Below are 18,398 nucleotides of genomic sequence, written 5' to 3'. Positions count from 1 at the left end.
TGGAGGGCTCACAGGACACATCTGATAGCTGATCGGCATCCTGCTGGATCCCAGAGTCCGGACCTCGAGCAGAAATGCGCTCTTGCATTGAGGACGAGATACTTGACACCCGAGGATATTCATTAATCATTCTGATCTCATCATCCTCTGCTGCCTCAGCCTCCGCAGATCCACGACCACTGGAGTGGGAAGGATCCAAGGATCCCCCACGGGTGTATGGACCCCCACTGCTGCCACTCTGATCAGCTGCGTATCCAGGAAGGGCCTGATGGTAAATCATTTCATTCGCTGCTATTTTTGTTTCCTCAAACTTGTGTAGCAGAGTGCCTGACATTGGTGTTCGTTCTTGAGCTTTTTGCTGCTTCTTGTGACGTCTTAATTTAACAAAAATAGTGCCACAGCGATTATTATTAGTATGACTATGGTCCCAAGTGAAACTGCAATAACACTGATGAGCAACATGTTCATGTCTGTGGTGAGGCCAAAAGACGTATGGGTCACATCTATGGTAACTTTAGCCACAGCTATGCGAGACGTCTCCAGAGGACTGTGAGCTGTCACATCCAATGTCACCAGCCGCACCTCTCTTTTAGAGCGACTCGCATGTCGACTGTAGCTGTCCATCTTTAAAGAAATTGCTCCAGTTGAATTATTGACTTCAAAATAAGGCGAATGGTCTGGTAAAGAATAGAGGATGATGCCATCCACGCCTCCATCCTCATCTCTAGCTTGTACTTTGCCAATGATGTGACCTTTCTTCGCTCCTTCAGGCACTTCAAATGAAAACTCAGAGGAGGTGAAAACAGGATCATATTCATCCTCCCCTGTAACATAAACCTGTACTGTTACAGAAGCAGAATAGTTGCCAGCATCCATGGCAACAGCCACAAAATGGAAGGAGTTTACCTTCTCAAAGTCAAAAGTGGAGCGAGTCCGTATTTCGCCTGAAGTTTGATTAATGAGGAAACCCTCTTTTCCTTCTTTGGATGTATCTAACATGTAGTACCTCAGCTGTCCAAAAACACCTCTGTCATGGTCGATTGCATGCAGCATGGTAACTAAGGCATTCTGGGGTTGGTTTTCCCTGATGCTTGCAGTTACGAGTTTGAGGGGGAAGAAGGGCCGGTTATCATTGATATCCTTCACCTCGATGCTGACGGGAGCCAAAGCATAGTGTCCTTGACCGTCAGTAGCCTGGACAACAATCATATGGGACAGTTGTGTCTTGCTGTCCAGAGGTCTCTGCAGCCTCAAAGCTCCAGTCCACTGGTCCACCTGGAAAAGGTTTGTCTCATCCCCTGAACTTATAGAGTACTGCACCTCTCCGTTTGGGGCAGAGTCTGAATCTGTAGCAGATAAATGCAAGATCTCAGTCCCTGCTGCAGTACCCTCACTCAGTACCACACTGTACTCTGTTCGGCTGAAAGCTGGAGGGTTGTCATTGGCATCTGTAACACTTATAAGGATAGGCACGCTGGAGCTACGCTGAGGGATTCCACGATCTGATACCACAACAGTCAAGTTATAACTTGGTACTGCTTCAAAGTCCAGGTTCTCCACCAGGATCAGGCTGCCAACTGTCTGGAAGCCCCGCCCCTCCAAGAAGCGCACACTGCTCTCAATCTGGAAGGCATTACCTGAATTGCCGCTGGCAATGGCAAAATCAAAACCACAGTTGTCCCGGAACAGGTCTCCATCTACAGCTTCTAATGTCAGAACAGTTGATCCAGGCAGCCCGTCTTCAGACACAGTGGCTCTGTACTCTGACTGGTGGAAGACCGGGGCGTTGTCGTTGACGTCGGACACTTGTACTTGGACAGTTGCAATGGATGAAAGCGATGGAGTACCCTGGTCACGTGCCTCAATTACAACCAAAATGGAGGGATTTTCAAAATCAAACTCTGTTTGTTGTTGGATGAACAGAGTACCTGTGAAGGAACAAATAACATGGTCAGAAACAGGAGCCTTCTCTCCAGAGCTAATCATATTAATTATCAAAGATGTTAAATGTACAGGGTGATTGGCTATCACAAAAATGAGACTGAATGATTGAAATAATTAATTCAACTACAAACGCATTTTGTTAGCAATGTAGCAGGTCTGAACACATGTTGTTGAAGGGGACATTTTTTGAGGCAAATGGATTGCATTTGAGAATAGGAGACAGCATAGCTTGAGGCTAAAACAGTTGTCTTTTATAATACACTTATTTTTAGATGCTATCTCAAGCAGAACATCTGAAGCAAATAACAGTAAATCTGGTTTTCAATTACTTTTAATGAACAAAATAATTAAATATTTTGCAATGCTTGTTGGAAAAATAGCCAAACCCCAAATGTGCATCCAGGAAGAGCATTTGCTTTTAATGAAGTGTAATTAACTGAAGCACTGGTTAGGAAATAATTATAAACAACTGTAACTATGCACACAGTAATCTTACCATTGCTTGGGTCAATGTAGAAGACACCCTTAGTTGATGACATTACTCTGTAAGTAATCCTTCCATTCTCTCCAGAGTCACGGTCGGTGGCTGTTACTATGACGACTGCGCTGCCTGCTGGGAGGTGCTCTGGTACAGTCACCTGACAAGAAACACAATATATGAATACATGCATATCCATTACAAACATTTCAACAATTTTACTTTGTGCATGCAGAGGCGTTTGTACCTGATACAAGTCATGAGTGAAGATGGGGGCATTATCATTCACATCATCCACCAGCACAGTGAGGTTGGCTTCGCTTTCATGTTTAGAGTCAGATGAGCGGACTGTCAGAGTGTACCACGTCCTTTCCTCATAGTCTAGAGGGCCGGTCAAAGACACTCCTCCCCCATAACGATGAATCCCAAACATGCCCTGGCTGTTGACATCCAGATGGAGTGTGTAGGAGAGAGCTGGCCCTGAGTCCACATCATTTCCTGTTACCTGGGTGATTACTGTGCCTATGAGTGTATCTGTACATGTGTGATAATAATGCAGGGAGACAGGAGAAGAAGAGCAGACATTTAGGTTGCAGCTGAAATGAAATACAGAGAGTCTTTGTAAAAATAAATAAATAAATAAGAGTTTTTTTTTGTTGTTTTTTTTTTGCTTTTTATGAAGAAATATCCTGTACTGGAAAGCCTTGACCTAATAGACAGGAAATGAACAGAGGAACTTGGCAATAACTTGTTTCATAAAAGGGTCAGACTTTTCTCACTGAGCCATGCTGAGTGAGCTGCCAGGGAGTGTGATGTGAGGCTTTATGATAAGATCACTGGACTAACTTCCACTGTGAAGCTGACTTACCCTCAGGCACTCGGATCTTCCTAGGCAGAGGAATCATGGGACTGTTGTCGTTGAGGTCGATGATGATCACAGTGAGGGTGGCAGAGCCAGCAAGCCGCGGGGTTCCCCGGTCTGTTGCCGTAACAACGAGCCTGGTGCCATAAAATGAATGTCAGTATTTGAACTTTTAAACTTTTTGAACCCAGTTGCATAATGTTTCTTTCCCAGCCATTAGGAGGTCTGGGTAGTTTTTAACAACAGGGCTCACTGTAGTCATTAATTTCTCAAAAAAACATCACAAATCTGGATGTTTTAAGTGCATATTTGCAATGCTGGAAAGGGCTATATACTGAAAATTATTTTTAGACTATTAATAAATATTGTTAAGTTTAAAATTTAATTATAAAATATTTGTATGGGCAGGAATTTCGTCTAACTTTGACATGGTCTGTTGCATGGTCAAAATCTTTTCCTACTTTTCTCTTCTCTTTCTACAACAGAAACCATTTTATTTTGGTTGTACCACGAAAAGTTTTGCCACTAAAAGAAGGAAAGTTATTTGAGAACTTGACAGATTAAATGTACATGTGTAAACGGCAGAGATTAGCTGAGAGGCATTGCAGTATGTTATTACAAAAAAAAAAGCAGCCAGACTCACTTTGTTTGCGTCCAGATCTCTCTGTCCATTATAGCTGCTGTGGTGACGCTGCCCGTCAGTGGGTCTATCTTAAACAAGCCACTCATAGATGATGACCTGATTGAATAGGTCACCTGACCGTTTTGACCCTGGTCCAGATCATCTGCAGCAACCTAAAGCAGTCACCACCCCATTTAGGAAACAAAAATACAGATATATTTTCAACAGCTGTTCCAGTGTAACTTGAACTAGTGAGCAATATTGGACTTGGAAGTCAAGAGTTCATAAAAATTGGCTATATGGACCTGGCTTTATGGCACAAATGATTATATAGTATATTCAGTTGGGACTCAGAGAACATATGCAATTGAATGTAGTCATTTCGCTACACTGCTGAAACTATCCAGATTTCTGAAGCGCAAGTGTTTTTTTTTTTCATCCTTACAACTTCACACTTAAACAACAGCCAACCATAATAAACAAGTGCGGGACAGGCTACTGCACCTGGATAATGGGAAAATCGTAGCCTTGTGCCTCCCTAATGTAGGCTACATAGTTTTGGAGTTGGAAGCGCGGCAAGTTGTCATTTACGTCCTGCAGGATCAAGTTGACAGCCATATACGAGCTGGAGGATGCCGTCTCTGCTTTCACCACAAGGCGGAGTTTTGGGGTTTCCTCATAGTCAAGTCCATCAGACTTCTGGACCCATATTTCACCTAATTACATAAAAAAAGTCATGTGGTAGATTTCGAAAATGTTGTTTCGTAGTGCTTGATGCAGTCTATGTACTCACCAGTGATAGCGTTAATTCCAAAAGACTCCAGTCTATTTCCACTGAAAATACTATAGGTGATGCCAGTTTTAGAGCCATCAGGGTACTGGGCCTGAGTTTGTGTTATCACTGTGCCTATAAGGTGAAAAACATTTTTGTTTGAATAATTTAATTCCAATATATGTTCACAATTTTGTAGAAATGGGGTAAAAGTATTATATCACTCAAACCTTGAGCAGCGTTCTCTTGCAGACTGACATCTCTAGCTGTGCGGGAGAAGCGAATCCCCCTGTAGCTCTGTTCCCTGATGTAAATAACAACCACCCCCAGGGAAGATTGAGCTGGGTTTCCTTGATCCATGGCCTGAACTATCAAAGTCCTTTGGCTTTGTGTCAGAGTCTGCAGCTTCTCTGTAGCCTGTATGTCTCCTGTCAGTGAGTTAATGGTGAAGCCCCTCACAGGGTTTGCAAAACGATAAAAAACAGAGCCATTGGCCCCAAAGTCCTTATCCTCTGCCCTCATGGTGGCCAACACACGGCGGTTTGAAATGCTGCTGGCGGAGATGTTCACAATAAGTGGATCCTGAATGAAGAAGGGGGCATTGTCGTTCACATCCTGAATGTAGATTGTCACCTGAGCGGTGGAGTTACGTGGGTTTGCAGGGGAGGAGTCAGTGGCACACACCTCAAAAGTGTATGAGGCAGTTCTCTCTCTGTCTAGGGGTGCTGCTGTGATAATGCGGCCTGTGTTCTGGTCTATGATGAACATACTCTGGGAGCCACGGCTCAGAAAATATAGCACCTGGCTGTTGGGACCAAAGTCCAAATCAATGGCTTTCACCTCCAGGACCAGTGAGCCAATAGGAACGTCTTCCGAAATGTCTGCAGTGTAGCTGCTGCTCTGAAACTGTGGACTGTGGTCGTTGATGTCCAGAACCATCACCTCAACGGTGGCAGTGCTGCTGAGGGAAGGCTGGCCCTGGTCTTGAGCTATGACTGTTAGCGTGTATCCACCTTTCCTCTCCCGATCCAGAGGCCGTGAGGTGGACAGTACACCTGACTGTCTGTCCAAGTGGAAGTCTCCAGACTGATCTTCAGCTGGAAGGGAGATCATGGCAAAGTATAAAATATTCCTATCCAGATTGGTAAAAATGTGTAACAGCAGTTCCAGTCATCACCATAAATTCTCACCTGTAATTCTGTAGTTTACCACTCCACTGTTTTCTGCATCAGGGTCAGTGGCTCTCAGGGTGAACAGAGGTAATGCCTCCAGGTTTTCAGGCACCTCTATGCTGTAGTACAGACGACCAAAGACAGGGGCGTTGTCATTAACATCCAGGACCTTGATTCTCACGGTTGCTTTAGCATAGTTGGGTGGAAGGCCTCCATCTTTTGCATAAACTGAAAAACATAAAAAACACATAACCGCATAAGTAGAGATCTTGCACACTGAATATCACACAATTCATTTGAATATCAGAAATATTCTTAATATTATGTATCTCAAACAGCCGTGTTTTGTTTGTGATGCTGTAGGACAGTCAGAGGGCAGTACCTGTCACAGTGTAGTAGTCCTGAAGCTCCCTGTCCAGAGCTTTAGTGGTTGTGATGACACCTGTCACTGGGTTGATGCTGAAACCCTCATGTGAGACACCACCATATGTCACCTGTCCATTGGTTCCTGCAGAGGGAACACATGCAGTGAAAAAGCTTTAATTAAACTACTAAATCCAGCCTCATAGCAAAATATTGTCAAAGCTTAGAAAGTTCATTCCTAAACTATGCAAACACTAGAGAGCAATTACAATGTATTTAGATTTCTTTTGTCAGTTGCCTGTATACTTGTTTGTCATGAGTTTTGCAGCGTAAGCGTTTGGCAGTGACAGCCCTCCCTCAGGTGTCTGGTTGCCAGATTGCGTGCTAAGAGAGAGCAGTTTGGCAACCTCACCTGTTTACTTCACTAATTGCTTTTGAGGAGAAAGTTTAAAATCCTTCTATTTTATGTGTTTCTGACTAAGTCCAGGAGAATGCATCTCTCTGTACCCCCAACCCCCACCTCCCCGTGTAGTGTTGTTCAATTAAAAACAACAGTTAATGCCTAAAATGTGAACATGCACTCAGCACATGATGACTAAGAAGAATTAAATGCATTTTGGATGTCTTCATTACTGCAGCAGCACAATTTAACTCACAGACCGACTGTGCAGAACGATTGATGTAATTTTCAGCGCACAAGTCTAGGTATATAATAATAATAATTGGTTGTATGTAATTTGGACATATAAAACATAAACTTTCCAACCAAATTTTCAACTGCAAATCACTAACTCACTGCTCATTGGGAGTGTACTGTTGATTAAAAAAAATAGATTCCAATTACAAAAGGTGTCGTAAGTAAGTGTCTGCACATTGTACACCTCACCTTGGTCCAGATCAGAGGCAGACACCGTCAACACACTAGTTCCTGGAGGCTGGTTCTCAGAGATCTGGGCTTCATACTGGCTCTCCTCAAACCAGGGCACCTCATCGTTAACATCAATCACGTGGACACACAGCAGCTGGCTAGAAGAGTGCTGGGGTATCCCATGATCTTCAGCGATTATAGTGAGGTTGAAGATGTCCTGCTCCTCACGGTCCAGAGGTTTTAAAATAGACAGAGAGCCTGTGGAGAGATGAATCAAGGGTGAAATGTGGCGAGAGTTTATCTCTGTGTGTCGGCTTCATCACAGTCTGTTTCACATAGACAGTATGAAAGCCTGCTGTCACAGGCAATAAAACATACCACTTTCCATGATTGTGTGCAGTCAAGTTATTTAAAAAAGCAAGTGTGATAAGTTGTCGTGTGAGGGCCAAATCAGAGCTAATATCCTCCACACGTACAGCTTTGCCTACCTGAGTGCTACCACCACCATTGCTGTAACAGCCCAAACGGTCTGGCCACAGTTTACGAGATTTTCCACTGGAGAATGCCGCAGCCATCAAGAAAAAAGCAGTAAACACACGCTCTAGACACGCAACAGCCAGGCCTGCCGTGCTGCGTAGGAATTAGGGGCACCCTAGCCTTTTCATTATCCTGCCCTAAAAGGGTAGAGCTTGCATTGATTCAATTTCAATGTCATGCTTTAAAATGAGATGCAACTGTTGAAGACAGAGAGGACCAGCCTCTTAGTGTGCGTTTTTCATTTTGTGTCTTGCTAGAACTGAGATAACTTGCCTCTAAGCTTTTAATCTGGTACAAGTTACAAGCTGGAGTTTTTTTTCACCCAAATTTAATTCCTCTGTTATCCTGCTGTATCCTTGGTCACTGATAACACATGGGCAGAAGAAAAAGCAGTGGGAAACTCGGGAAAGTTTTTATTTTGGATGTTTTTGATTCCAACATCCTAAGCCGATGTGGGGTTTGTGGCGCCAACACTTTGGACTACAGTGTGAGGGCTAGCAGAGGTTGCCCAGAAACAGACACATCTTTTTTGTCTTATACACCAAAGTCATTTATCAACATTTGATGTGTTAATCCAAGAATGGTGTTGTCTTTTGCAGAGAAGCAATCTGCCGTGTCACCAGTGCACCCTCCCTTTGGTCCAAAAGTGAAATTAATGATCTCTTTTCTGACAAAGAGTGATGAGTGTCTCACTCTGTGACTTTAAACATCCCTAATATTAGCTCGATAGTTCTCTCTGTTGTGGTTAACTGTGATGCCAAAGTAATGAAAACAGAGTGAGCAGAGTTTGTCCCAGGTCTATGGTTACTGACCCCGAAACAGGAGCAAACCAGGTGCTCAGAGGATTACCTGTCATTCTTCTAACAAATAACCAGTGTATATGAAAACACTTCGGGATGAATGCACACACGGGGCTGGAGCAGAAGTGACATGCATGACAGAGCTTGAATGTTTCCATCCCCAAGCTGCTCCAGGAGGCATCCTGGTTGGCGACTTGAAGGGGGAGGCGGAGCAAACGTTGCCACGTGTCTCAAACACCACAACAAAGCCCACAGGACCAAATAGCCCAAGGTCAGCGTTGACTAAGTGACAGAGTCTGATGTAAGCACGCAAACACATACGTATGTGCAAGCCTGCCCACACACACACACACACACACACACACACACACACACACACACACACACACACACACACACACACACACACACACACACACACACACACACACACACACACACACACACACACACACACACACACACACACACACACACACACACACACACACACACACACACACACACACACACACACACACACGTGCGTACACATAAACATGCGTAACTGATCCCCTCTCTAATGGTTCCCAGAAGCCTGAGCAGGAGGTTCTTTGGTCTTTCATGGGAATAGATCCACAATAACAGATGATGGGTTGTTGTGTGTGCTTGCACATTCTTGTGTGTGTGTGTGTGTTTGTGTGCATTTAATATTTGGCAGGCTGCTCTGTCTGGCCTCCAACTGAGAGAAATAAGTCATGAAAGGTGAAGCAAGAGCTGCGACGTACTTAGAAGTAAGCAGAGTATTAAAAGAGTTTGTGTGTTTATGGAAGAAAAGGTTTACTAAATGTGGAGGAAAGTTGTGTTGCAGCACATGGAGAGGTGAGTACAAATGCAGAGCAAAGCAGAATTTTAGAATTCCAGAAATGCTTAAAAAGTACATGAAAAGACTCAAACAGGTGAACAGATTTACTCATCTGTTTAAACAGAAAGTATTTCAAATAGAGCAAGAGATTTGCATGATATACTGGTGTTTTAGTTTTGGAATTCCTAACAGGTGCTACAAATATAAAGATGGAGCACAAGCTGAGGGTTTTAGTACTGTTGTTATTGAAAAGAAGCAAAAAAAGACTGGGCCTGGTGGAAAATAAGGTAAAGCTAGTCATAGATTACAAAGTCTTGCCTAATACTCTTCAAATTGATTTTACTTATCTGCTGTTTGCAGTCTTAAAAATATATTTCTGATGTTAACCTGTGCTTTATCCATATTGAATGTAATTACTTTCATCCTTCTCAGGGACAGACGGAAAGATATGCCATCTCTAGCTTAAACAAAGGGCAAAATGAAACTTTACTTTGTGCACTCACACTTAGTACATACTTAATCATCCAGGATATCCTCATTTTCGTCCAAATACTTTCCTCAGAAGCATCCACATGCTAAATGTATCACCAGACACATCATGAAAGATTGTGGAAAAATTATTAAATAAATTTTTTTAATTCCATTATTTTTTTTTAGAATGAGGTGTTCTATAGCTAAGTAAAAGACAACTGTTTGATTGTTGGGAATGATGCAAACTGGCTGACAGCATCTAAGCCAGTTTTGCAACAAACACACCCACTACACTTACCAGTGTTTGGGTTGAGGCTGAATGTTCCTGCAGTGTTGCCTGACTGGATTCTGTAGGATACTCTTCCATTCTCCCCTTGATCAGCATCTCTAGCCATCACATACAAAGCCACAAAGCCCACTGGCTGGTCCTCCATCACACTGACAGCTGTTGGCGATATGAACACCGGTGGATTGTCGTTTTCGTCGGTTACATACACTCTCGCTGTGACAGAACTCCAGCGCCTCTGGCTGGCGTCGAGGGCAGAATCTGTTGCTTTAACAACCAGGATCAGATTTGTGATGATCTCATAATCCAGCTTCTGGCCCAAGGACAGAATCCCAGTGGAGGGCTCGAGGGTTAATAGCCCAGGGGTGTTTGGCCACTGATGGAGAATAGAATACACTAGCTCGCTGTTAGGCCCACTGCCATCCTTATCTGTGGCCTGGAAAGCATAGACGGACGAGCCAGGCTCCATGCTCTCAGAGATGACAACGGTGATGGGGTCCTCAGGGAACTCAGGGGTGTGGTCGTTGCTGTCTTCTATATCAATGTCCAGGTGGACTAGGGTGCTGCTGGGAGGGGCTTGAGAGAAGTCATCCACCTCAATTTGCAGGTTGTAGCGAGTGTCGCGTTCATAGTCAAGAGGACGAGCCAGGTACACGTCACCAGTCAGACGGTCTACAACAAAGGTCCCATCTCGATCTGCACCTCCCACCACTGTGTAGGTCACCTCCCCACCCTCTAAGGTTCCTCTGTTGTGGAGCTGAACTGAACCAATAACAGATCCAGGTTTGGCCTCCTCCATGGAGTTGAAAGATATGGAGAGTGAATTGGCCTTAGTAATAGGTCTATTAATGCTGATAACCTGCAATAAAGAAGCACATGGTATTTGTAGTGAGGGGAAGAGCAACATGGCAGTAGATCCAATTTTTCTTTTAGATGCTTGGCATTCAACTTAAGTGCACAGTTTTCAATACAGAATGAAAATATTTCATGGATGTTAGGCCAAGCAAAAACAGATTTTGTCCACTGCAGTCACTTGTGCAATATGTGTTCAGTGGGAATAAATGAAACCAGTTACAAGAGGTTTTATAGACTTGAATAACACGGCTGCTAACATTAATCACACTTACTCTGATACTCATGCTGCTGCCAGGAAAAATAATAGATGATAAAAGTAACACAATCAGAGGAAGAAATAGTGAGTGGGTTTAAATGTAACACTTGGACATATTCCTGTACTGTGTATAGTTTTGCACTTAGTTTGATTTTGTCTTCAAAGACTACAACATTATTACTCCTTTCATTTGTATGAAGAGCATTATAAGAGCATATGACACATTGGTTTAATAAAACATGCTTTTTCCTTTGAGACAAGCTTGTATTGAAAAAATTCAAGCAGCTGTCAAGGGAAGCGAGAGATGAAGAGGCTTCGTTGATCAAATTTTCTGCAAAATTACTGACAGGGTTTCATAACCTGATGTGGTGATCTGGGTATTCAGTACTGTATCCTACAGCACAGTTCCCACAGTAAGTAGGCACTCAAAATGAAGCTGTGTTTGTTGACAAGCTGCAAATTGGTTCCACATTAGATGGAAAAGGAGTGTTCCAAAAATAAATTGGTATAGTCCCATCCTATCATTGATGGATTTAAAAAAAATCAGTCTGAAATGATGATTAAAGGAAATTACATCAATACGTCACTAGGCAAGAACAACACTGCACTGTTTAATCCAATTAACTAATAATTATGACTTTCATTTTTTGTTATTGGAAAGGAGGAAAAAGTGAACTGGTGCTTACTGGAGCTGTTTATATGGCAGCTCCATTTTCCTGGAACCTATAAATCTACGTTCCTTCCAGGGTTCTTCCATTGTGTCCATTTCTGTTCTATATTAAACATTAACTTGAATTACCCTCAATGCTGTGTTTTACGTGGAGTGTATAGCCCTGCTGCTCTTTGCAAAAAGGGCTACTGTATTAAAAAAGTGTTGAAGTCATTGAGTATGACCTTGATCAGAGCAGTCTACAGCTGGCCTTCATCACAAGCCAGCTGGGAGTATTTGATTCAGGCCCACTTTTCCATTTCAGATAGAAATTTCCCTTTTGAAAATTCACAGGGGAAGAAAAGGGAGGGGATGGGAGGGGACCTTGTCAGAAGTGAGGCTGATATGTCTGCAGCTAGTCTGAGGGGCCCAGAGACATGGATCCTCTCAGCCCTAAAGTCTATTCTTTGATATTAAATAGGTGAGTGGTGAGGGTGTTTGTGCTGGCCGGGCTCCAGTAGAAGTCTGACCTGAATAGTGAGGGAGCAGGAGGTGCTGCGAGGGGGCAGTCCTCTGTCAGTGGCTGTCACCATCAGAGAGTACTCGGCCCGCTCCGAGTGGCTCAGAGGGGATGATGAACGCAGCTCACCAGTGTTGGTGTTCAAAGAGAAACGCTCAGCCCTGGGACCTACAAGACACAGAGAGTCCAAACTTTAAGTGGAGATTACAGTATAGGAGGGCTACATGTGAATACACAAACCCATATGTGACAGATGTGATTAACTGCCTTAGCTATAGTTCCCTTTGTTTATTTTATTTACATGCAAATACATCAATAATTATCTATGTTGGTTATAGAGTGCTCTGTAAATGCTGTCACTAAGGGCCTAATGTAAAGACAACGATGTAAAACACTGATCAAAAACAATAGCAACAAAAGCCCAAAAAAGCACTCACATGGTTGAAAACACATCTTTCTTCAGTGTGTTCTCATATGCATTGTTCCCTTTATTTATTATTAGGAAGCCTCAATAAGAACTGTAACTTTCCTGAACTACTAAATGCAACTCATTTTAGAACACAGAATAAATCTGTCAATGATTGTTTTTACCGATGAGTACCTTCTTTAGTGCTGGGGTGTAATTTACCTGACAAAGAGTATATAACGGTGCCATTCTCCCCTTCATCAGGATCTTTGGCTTGCAGCGTGCCCAGTACAGCACCAGAAGACTGACCTTCTGTCACCTATGGGTTGAAAAAAACAACCAGATATCACTACAGACATGAAAGCATTTCATTTTCTGTCTATGTACATTTTCGGGTTTGAGGCTTTACCTGTATGACAATGTTCTTGCCTGACTGACTGTGGCTAAAAACAGGGTCATTGTCATTATCGTCCAGAACAGTGATAAAAGCTGTGCCTGTGGCACTCCGAGTGGGAGAACCTCCATCTTGTACCACCACCACCAGCTGGTAACTTGACTGCTGCTCTCTGTCCAGAGTCATCCTTGTACTGATCTCACCTGAGGGAAAGAAGTGGATGGATGAGAGGGATTTTATGCAGAGGCACAAGTTCACTGGAATAATGATGAGAGACTTAAGAGCCAGGAGACTTTGATCAATGACACACAAGTAATAGACATGCACAGTGTGTGGATCTACACAAACGTGCGCACACACAAATTTTGGACGGCTGGCAGATGCTTTAGAGACTCTCAACTCAGCCAGAAACTGATCACAAAACAGAGCCGGAGTCTCCACCCATAGACTAACAGGCTCAGCAGGCCAATTAGAGCCCAGCAAGATGCTTAGTGCTGCTGTCACCATCATCTGACTAATTTATGACAGTGGGGAAGGGGCAACTGCAGTCTCTCATCTTTTAGAGATGACTCTGAATTGACTAAACATTGACTGTGTGTTTTTTCCACAAGTAGTTTCAACTTTCCATGGCACAGAAATAGGTTTCAAGTGAAATCTCTGCTGGCTTTCACATCTCAGATTTTTGACTCATGGAAGAAGGGACTGCTTGTTTGTATATTTTTATACAGTTTTAGTTTTAACTCAATCTACAGACAAGCATAGATACAATAGATTCCATTTATAATTTTGGGTCAGGCATGTTTCAGTACCTGTAAAGGCAAATAGTTCACATTATCCTGAAGACATCCAAGTTTCGACAATTAATATCAGCAGTGCTGCCTTTCTTTCTCCTCTGTCAACTGCAGCCTTATTAAAAATGACATTACAGTCAGCTAAAAAACTAGTCTGCTCTTTTATTCTTTCATGCCTGCTCTATTCTTTAAGCATCTCTCTAAAAGGTCTGAACACATCTTTGTGCTTCTAGTTTTTTTGATTGTATACACAGATTTTAATTGGGTGTCTAGTCATCTAAATCTAAGGAATCTGTCACTAATCTCAGTACATATAATTTTCAATTACCTGTGTGGGTGTTTATCTGGAAGTGTCGGTCTGGGTGCAGGAAACGGTAGCTGAGGCGTCCGTTGGAGCCACTGTCTCGGTCTGAGGCCAACACATGACCGAAGCCTGTTCCTGGAGGCAGGTTCTCTCTGACAGCCAGGAAGACCCTCTCCTGTGTGAGCCGGGGAGAGTTGTCATTCTCATCGGTCACCGATATCCGCACTGTGGCACTGCCCGTCTTCTTTAGCTGTCCATGACCTGCACTGGCCAGAACCGTTAAAAGATACATGTCCTTGACTTCCCTGTCCAGGGCACTCTTCACAAACAGCCAGCCACTCTCTGCAGCAATTCCAAACCCTGCTGCATCTCCGTCTGGACGCAGGTAATATGCCAGGGGACTGAAGTGACCTGAGCCAGGGGTTTCTCTATTCAAAGCCCTGACCTGCAGGAAGCGTGTGCCTATGGGGGTTCCTTCTTTTAGTTCTACTCGATAGGTGAGGGTATCAAACACAGGTCCCTGGTCATTCTCTGCCTGGACATGAACCACAAGCATGAAGGTGGCACTAAGCTGGGGTACTCCGCTATCTTTGGCAATCACCTGGAGGTCATAACGGGGCACATTTTCAAAGTTGAGGCTCCCCACTAATCGGATTTCTCCACTGCTACGCTCTATACTGAAAATCCTCTGGCTGGCACTCGGAGAAGAAAGGTCAAAGGAGAGTTGTCCATTAACTCCTGAGTCTCTGTCCTCAGCTTGGATGCGATATATCACTGTGCCCATTTCTGTATGCTCTGGCAGCAGCAGGGACTCGGACGACGAAGGCAGAAAAACAGGAGGGTTATCGTTGATGTCTGCAATGGTAATGTGGACACGGGTCTGGCCGAAGGCAGGGGGCTTGCCACTGCGGGCCTGCACCTCCAAATCGAGAGCCGACTGGGCTTCATGATCCAGGGGCAGACTGGTTCTCAAGGCCCCGGTGTCAGGATCTACTGTGAAATAGCCTGCAGGGTCCCCAGAGCTGATGGTGTAGGAAATATCTCTAGGGGTGCCTGCAAAGAGGGAAAGGTATTACAATTTTTTACTGGCTAAAAGCTTGCGTACACTCCATAGGTGGAACTTGTCAATTTTACTGGAATTTTATTTGATCTAATTTAAGATTTATGTGTGTATATACTGAGCACGAGATAAGAAGAATATATTTTCCCACATAGTTGAGTATTATATTAAAATAGTGAGTGAGCAAGTGAATGAGAGATAAGTTAAAGAAAGGGCATGTAACTATAATTCTCACCTGTTTTACTGCTGGCCTGGACTGTGCCTACAACTGTTCCCCGCAGGACATCCTCTGAAACAGTGAAGTAGTACTGAGTCTGTTCAAACACAGGCGGTGCCACCAGCCCTGCCACCACACTGATGTTGACTCTGGCATTGACAAGGGCAACCAGACCACCACCATCCTGAGCAGAGATGACCATGGGAATCACAGAGTTGGCTTTCCCATAGACAGACCGAGACAAGGAGATAACACCTGCAAAAAGGTTAAAGGACAAGGTATGAACAAGACATTGTAACATCCCACAACATTATAAATTACTCCAGAAATAGAAGTTTTTCAGGAAAAGGACACCAACCTGTGTCTTTGTTGAGGGTAAAGTATGGGGAGGCCCCTCCAGGCACTGTTTTGTATGTAATTCTGCCATTCTCGCCTGAGTCCGGGTCATACGCAGTCACTCTGACAACAGATGTCCCAGGAGCACTCTGTGTGCTCAAACTAACAGCATAGCTGAGTGGGTAGAAAGCGGGTCTGTTATCATTAATGTCGGCCAGATCTACCTTTACATAGGCTACTGAGCTCAGTCCACCCTGCAGAGGAAACAAAAAGCTCTTTTGTTATACCTTCACATACATTAAATCATGACCAGAAAAAACACACCTGAAAGCAGGATTTAGGCCACATTAATGGTGCACGTACACCACATTAATGATGGAAGTAAAAACCAGCAGTAAACCCAGTTAAATTTTCGATATACGGCGTAGCCCTTAAAATATAGTCCCAGCAGGTTCGTGGAGGGACACAGATTGATAGTTTCCCTTGGGAAGGAGCAATATGTCATGACCCATGGAGGGTGAGAGGGCTCGCTGCAACCCAAGGCTGTTTCATAGGCTTTTGCTCTGCAGAAAATACAGTGCAGGCTTTTCATTTGGACCAGGTGGCAAAAAAGGAGGGAGGCGGCAGTCCAACTTGTTAAAATATTATTGCCTGACAGTTGAGGTATTTCTCCATCTGATTGCTTTAACATGCCCACAGTAATTTTCTTTCATTTTTAACCTTTTATGTGTAAGTATTTTTGGCATTAAGAGACCATTGTGCAACACTAACTTCTGAGCATGTCTACCTACCATGGAGAGCTATTCAAAGTCTTTTGCACAATTGGCCATGTCTTTACTCTCTGTCTGTAAAAAAGCATGGCTGCTGTGTTTATAGGATTACACTGTGGCTCAATGGATTCATATTAAGCATGATTTCAAAAGGCAATGGCTTACCCCATCCACTGCAGTAACAGTAAAGTCGAAGCTGGCTGGCCCTTGATCTCTGTCTAGTACAGCACTAGTGCAGATCTGGCCCGTCTCCTTGCCAATTGTGAACTGAGAGGGAACAGCGCTGTTAATGCCAGAGCCAAGGGAGTAGGTAATTGAGCCAAAGGAGCCGCCGTCTGCATCTTTCGCAGTCACCTACAGAGAAGGAAACATGCTATTGGTTAAACATTCCAACATTGCGCATTCCAATTAAAATTTATTAAGCTGGAAGGGAATATATTACCGGATAAACTTAGCAGTTTCCATACTTAGCGATATTGCTCTAAAGCCACAGCAGATCAGATCGAAATTTTATTAAATGGATGTAAGAGTGATGGCAATCCACAAACTGAAACAAGACCACCATACCAGGTGCCTCAGAAAGCATCTTTGGACCCGTTCTTTGTTGTTTATCTGAGCCAAAACATGAGCCAAACAGGCCCTTTGGCAGAAAGGGCCTCTGAGGGAATGAAGGGGGGTGGCAGGAAGGAGGATGACTTCTACAGGCTCTGGGAGGACTGCCAGCAGGAAAAACTGCCTGCTTCAGGAGTGGGGTCTGTCTGAAAAGGACAGTGACAGGGACGGCTGGGCAACAGTGGGATACCACACAGTACGCTTCAGTGCAGCGTATAATACCCTAATGTAATGTCCCGCTTGCGGTCTGCTTTTAATATTGCTGCACATCCTGAGAGGAGTAGAACCACTGGAGCTATAAAAGCGGCTCAGAAGCCATCAGCCAAAGAGCCGACTCAATTACTGTAGGATCTCCCAAGACAGCACAAAGCAAACAGACCAATCAGATCGGGCCCCTGGGTACCAGCAGCATAATTGTTTGCAAGTGTTGGCTCTAGATCGCAGATTACGGTCGGGTTAAACCTCACAAGTTGATTGGATTTCTCCATCCTTGCATGCTGTATAAATGAATAGTCTTTAGCAAAACACTAATTGGAAGAAAATAGAAACTCAAATCCTGCTCTGGAGCGTCAACACTCAACAGCAGGGAGCCTCCTCTGAGCAAAACGGAGCAGTCATCAGGAACATTGCCAAGAAAAATAAAGCAACCATGCTTATCATCAAATGCTGACTTTTTTTGAGGATGGCATTGGTATGACTGAGAGTAGATGGAAATCACTCATTCGAGGTGATGAAGCTTTGGCTGCAGTAGGCCTCCATCTCTTTTCTGAGCAGATGGCAGACGGGGGACTCATCACAGAGCATGCCCCACACTCCGCACCATAACTCCTAACAGAGGGTGAGTGGTGTGTAGGAGTGAGAGAGTTGTAAAGCTGGCAGAGATGCAAGCCAAGGAGAAGAATAATAAACCACACGAGGAAAGGGGAAACCAAGAGCAATACAAGAAAGCTACTCCAACTTTTAACATACAGAGACTACAGCTTACTGTAATACTTTGTCATTTTGCAGGAGGGCGAGTTATTTATAACAAGCCCATAGCTTTATATGTTTGTTTTATCCACAGTTGTGTGATGAGCGTCAGCTGGAGGGAAAGCTGAAGGAGTATTTGAACTTGAAAACCTGAGTCTTGCGAAAAACATAAAAGCAAAATTGATTAAAAAAGCCCATAGACATGCAGCAAACATGTCCTAACATCTGTCAGAACATATT

General features: G+C 43.8%; 1 protein-coding gene across 1 annotated transcript in view; it reads right to left on the bottom strand.

Annotated features, from left to right (window-relative positions):
• Positions 1-252: 252 nt before the first annotated feature.
• LOC110947875 (protocadherin-16-like) overlaps positions 253-18,398 on the bottom strand; it is a gene marked incomplete at its 5' end in the record, with an annotated part of 70,034 nt that continues 51,888 nt past the window's right edge. The window contains 19 exon segments of the mRNA XM_051958266.1: positions 253-1,928; positions 2,441-2,582; positions 2,670-2,956; positions 3,291-3,421; positions 3,928-4,079; positions 4,411-4,622; positions 4,700-4,813; positions 4,909-5,775; positions 5,869-6,078; positions 6,233-6,358; positions 7,100-7,339; positions 10,032-10,878; positions 12,310-12,467; positions 12,928-13,024; positions 13,115-13,302; positions 14,219-15,247; positions 15,490-15,726; positions 15,830-16,061; positions 16,743-16,931. Of these exon segments, the coding sequence (XP_051814226.1) occupies positions 376-1,928; positions 2,441-2,582; positions 2,670-2,956; positions 3,291-3,421; positions 3,928-4,079; positions 4,411-4,622; positions 4,700-4,813; positions 4,909-5,775; positions 5,869-6,078; positions 6,233-6,358; positions 7,100-7,339; positions 10,032-10,878; positions 12,310-12,467; positions 12,928-13,024; positions 13,115-13,302; positions 14,219-15,247; positions 15,490-15,726; positions 15,830-16,061; positions 16,743-16,931 (7,011 nt within the window).

Source organism: Acanthochromis polyacanthus, chromosome 13 (genome assembly GCF_021347895.1).
Source record: "Acanthochromis polyacanthus isolate Apoly-LR-REF ecotype Palm Island chromosome 13, KAUST_Apoly_ChrSc, whole genome shotgun sequence".
Lineage (NCBI taxonomy): Eukaryota > Metazoa > Chordata > Actinopteri > Pomacentridae > Acanthochromis > Acanthochromis polyacanthus.
This window is presented reverse-complemented; position numbering and strand designations above follow the sequence as displayed.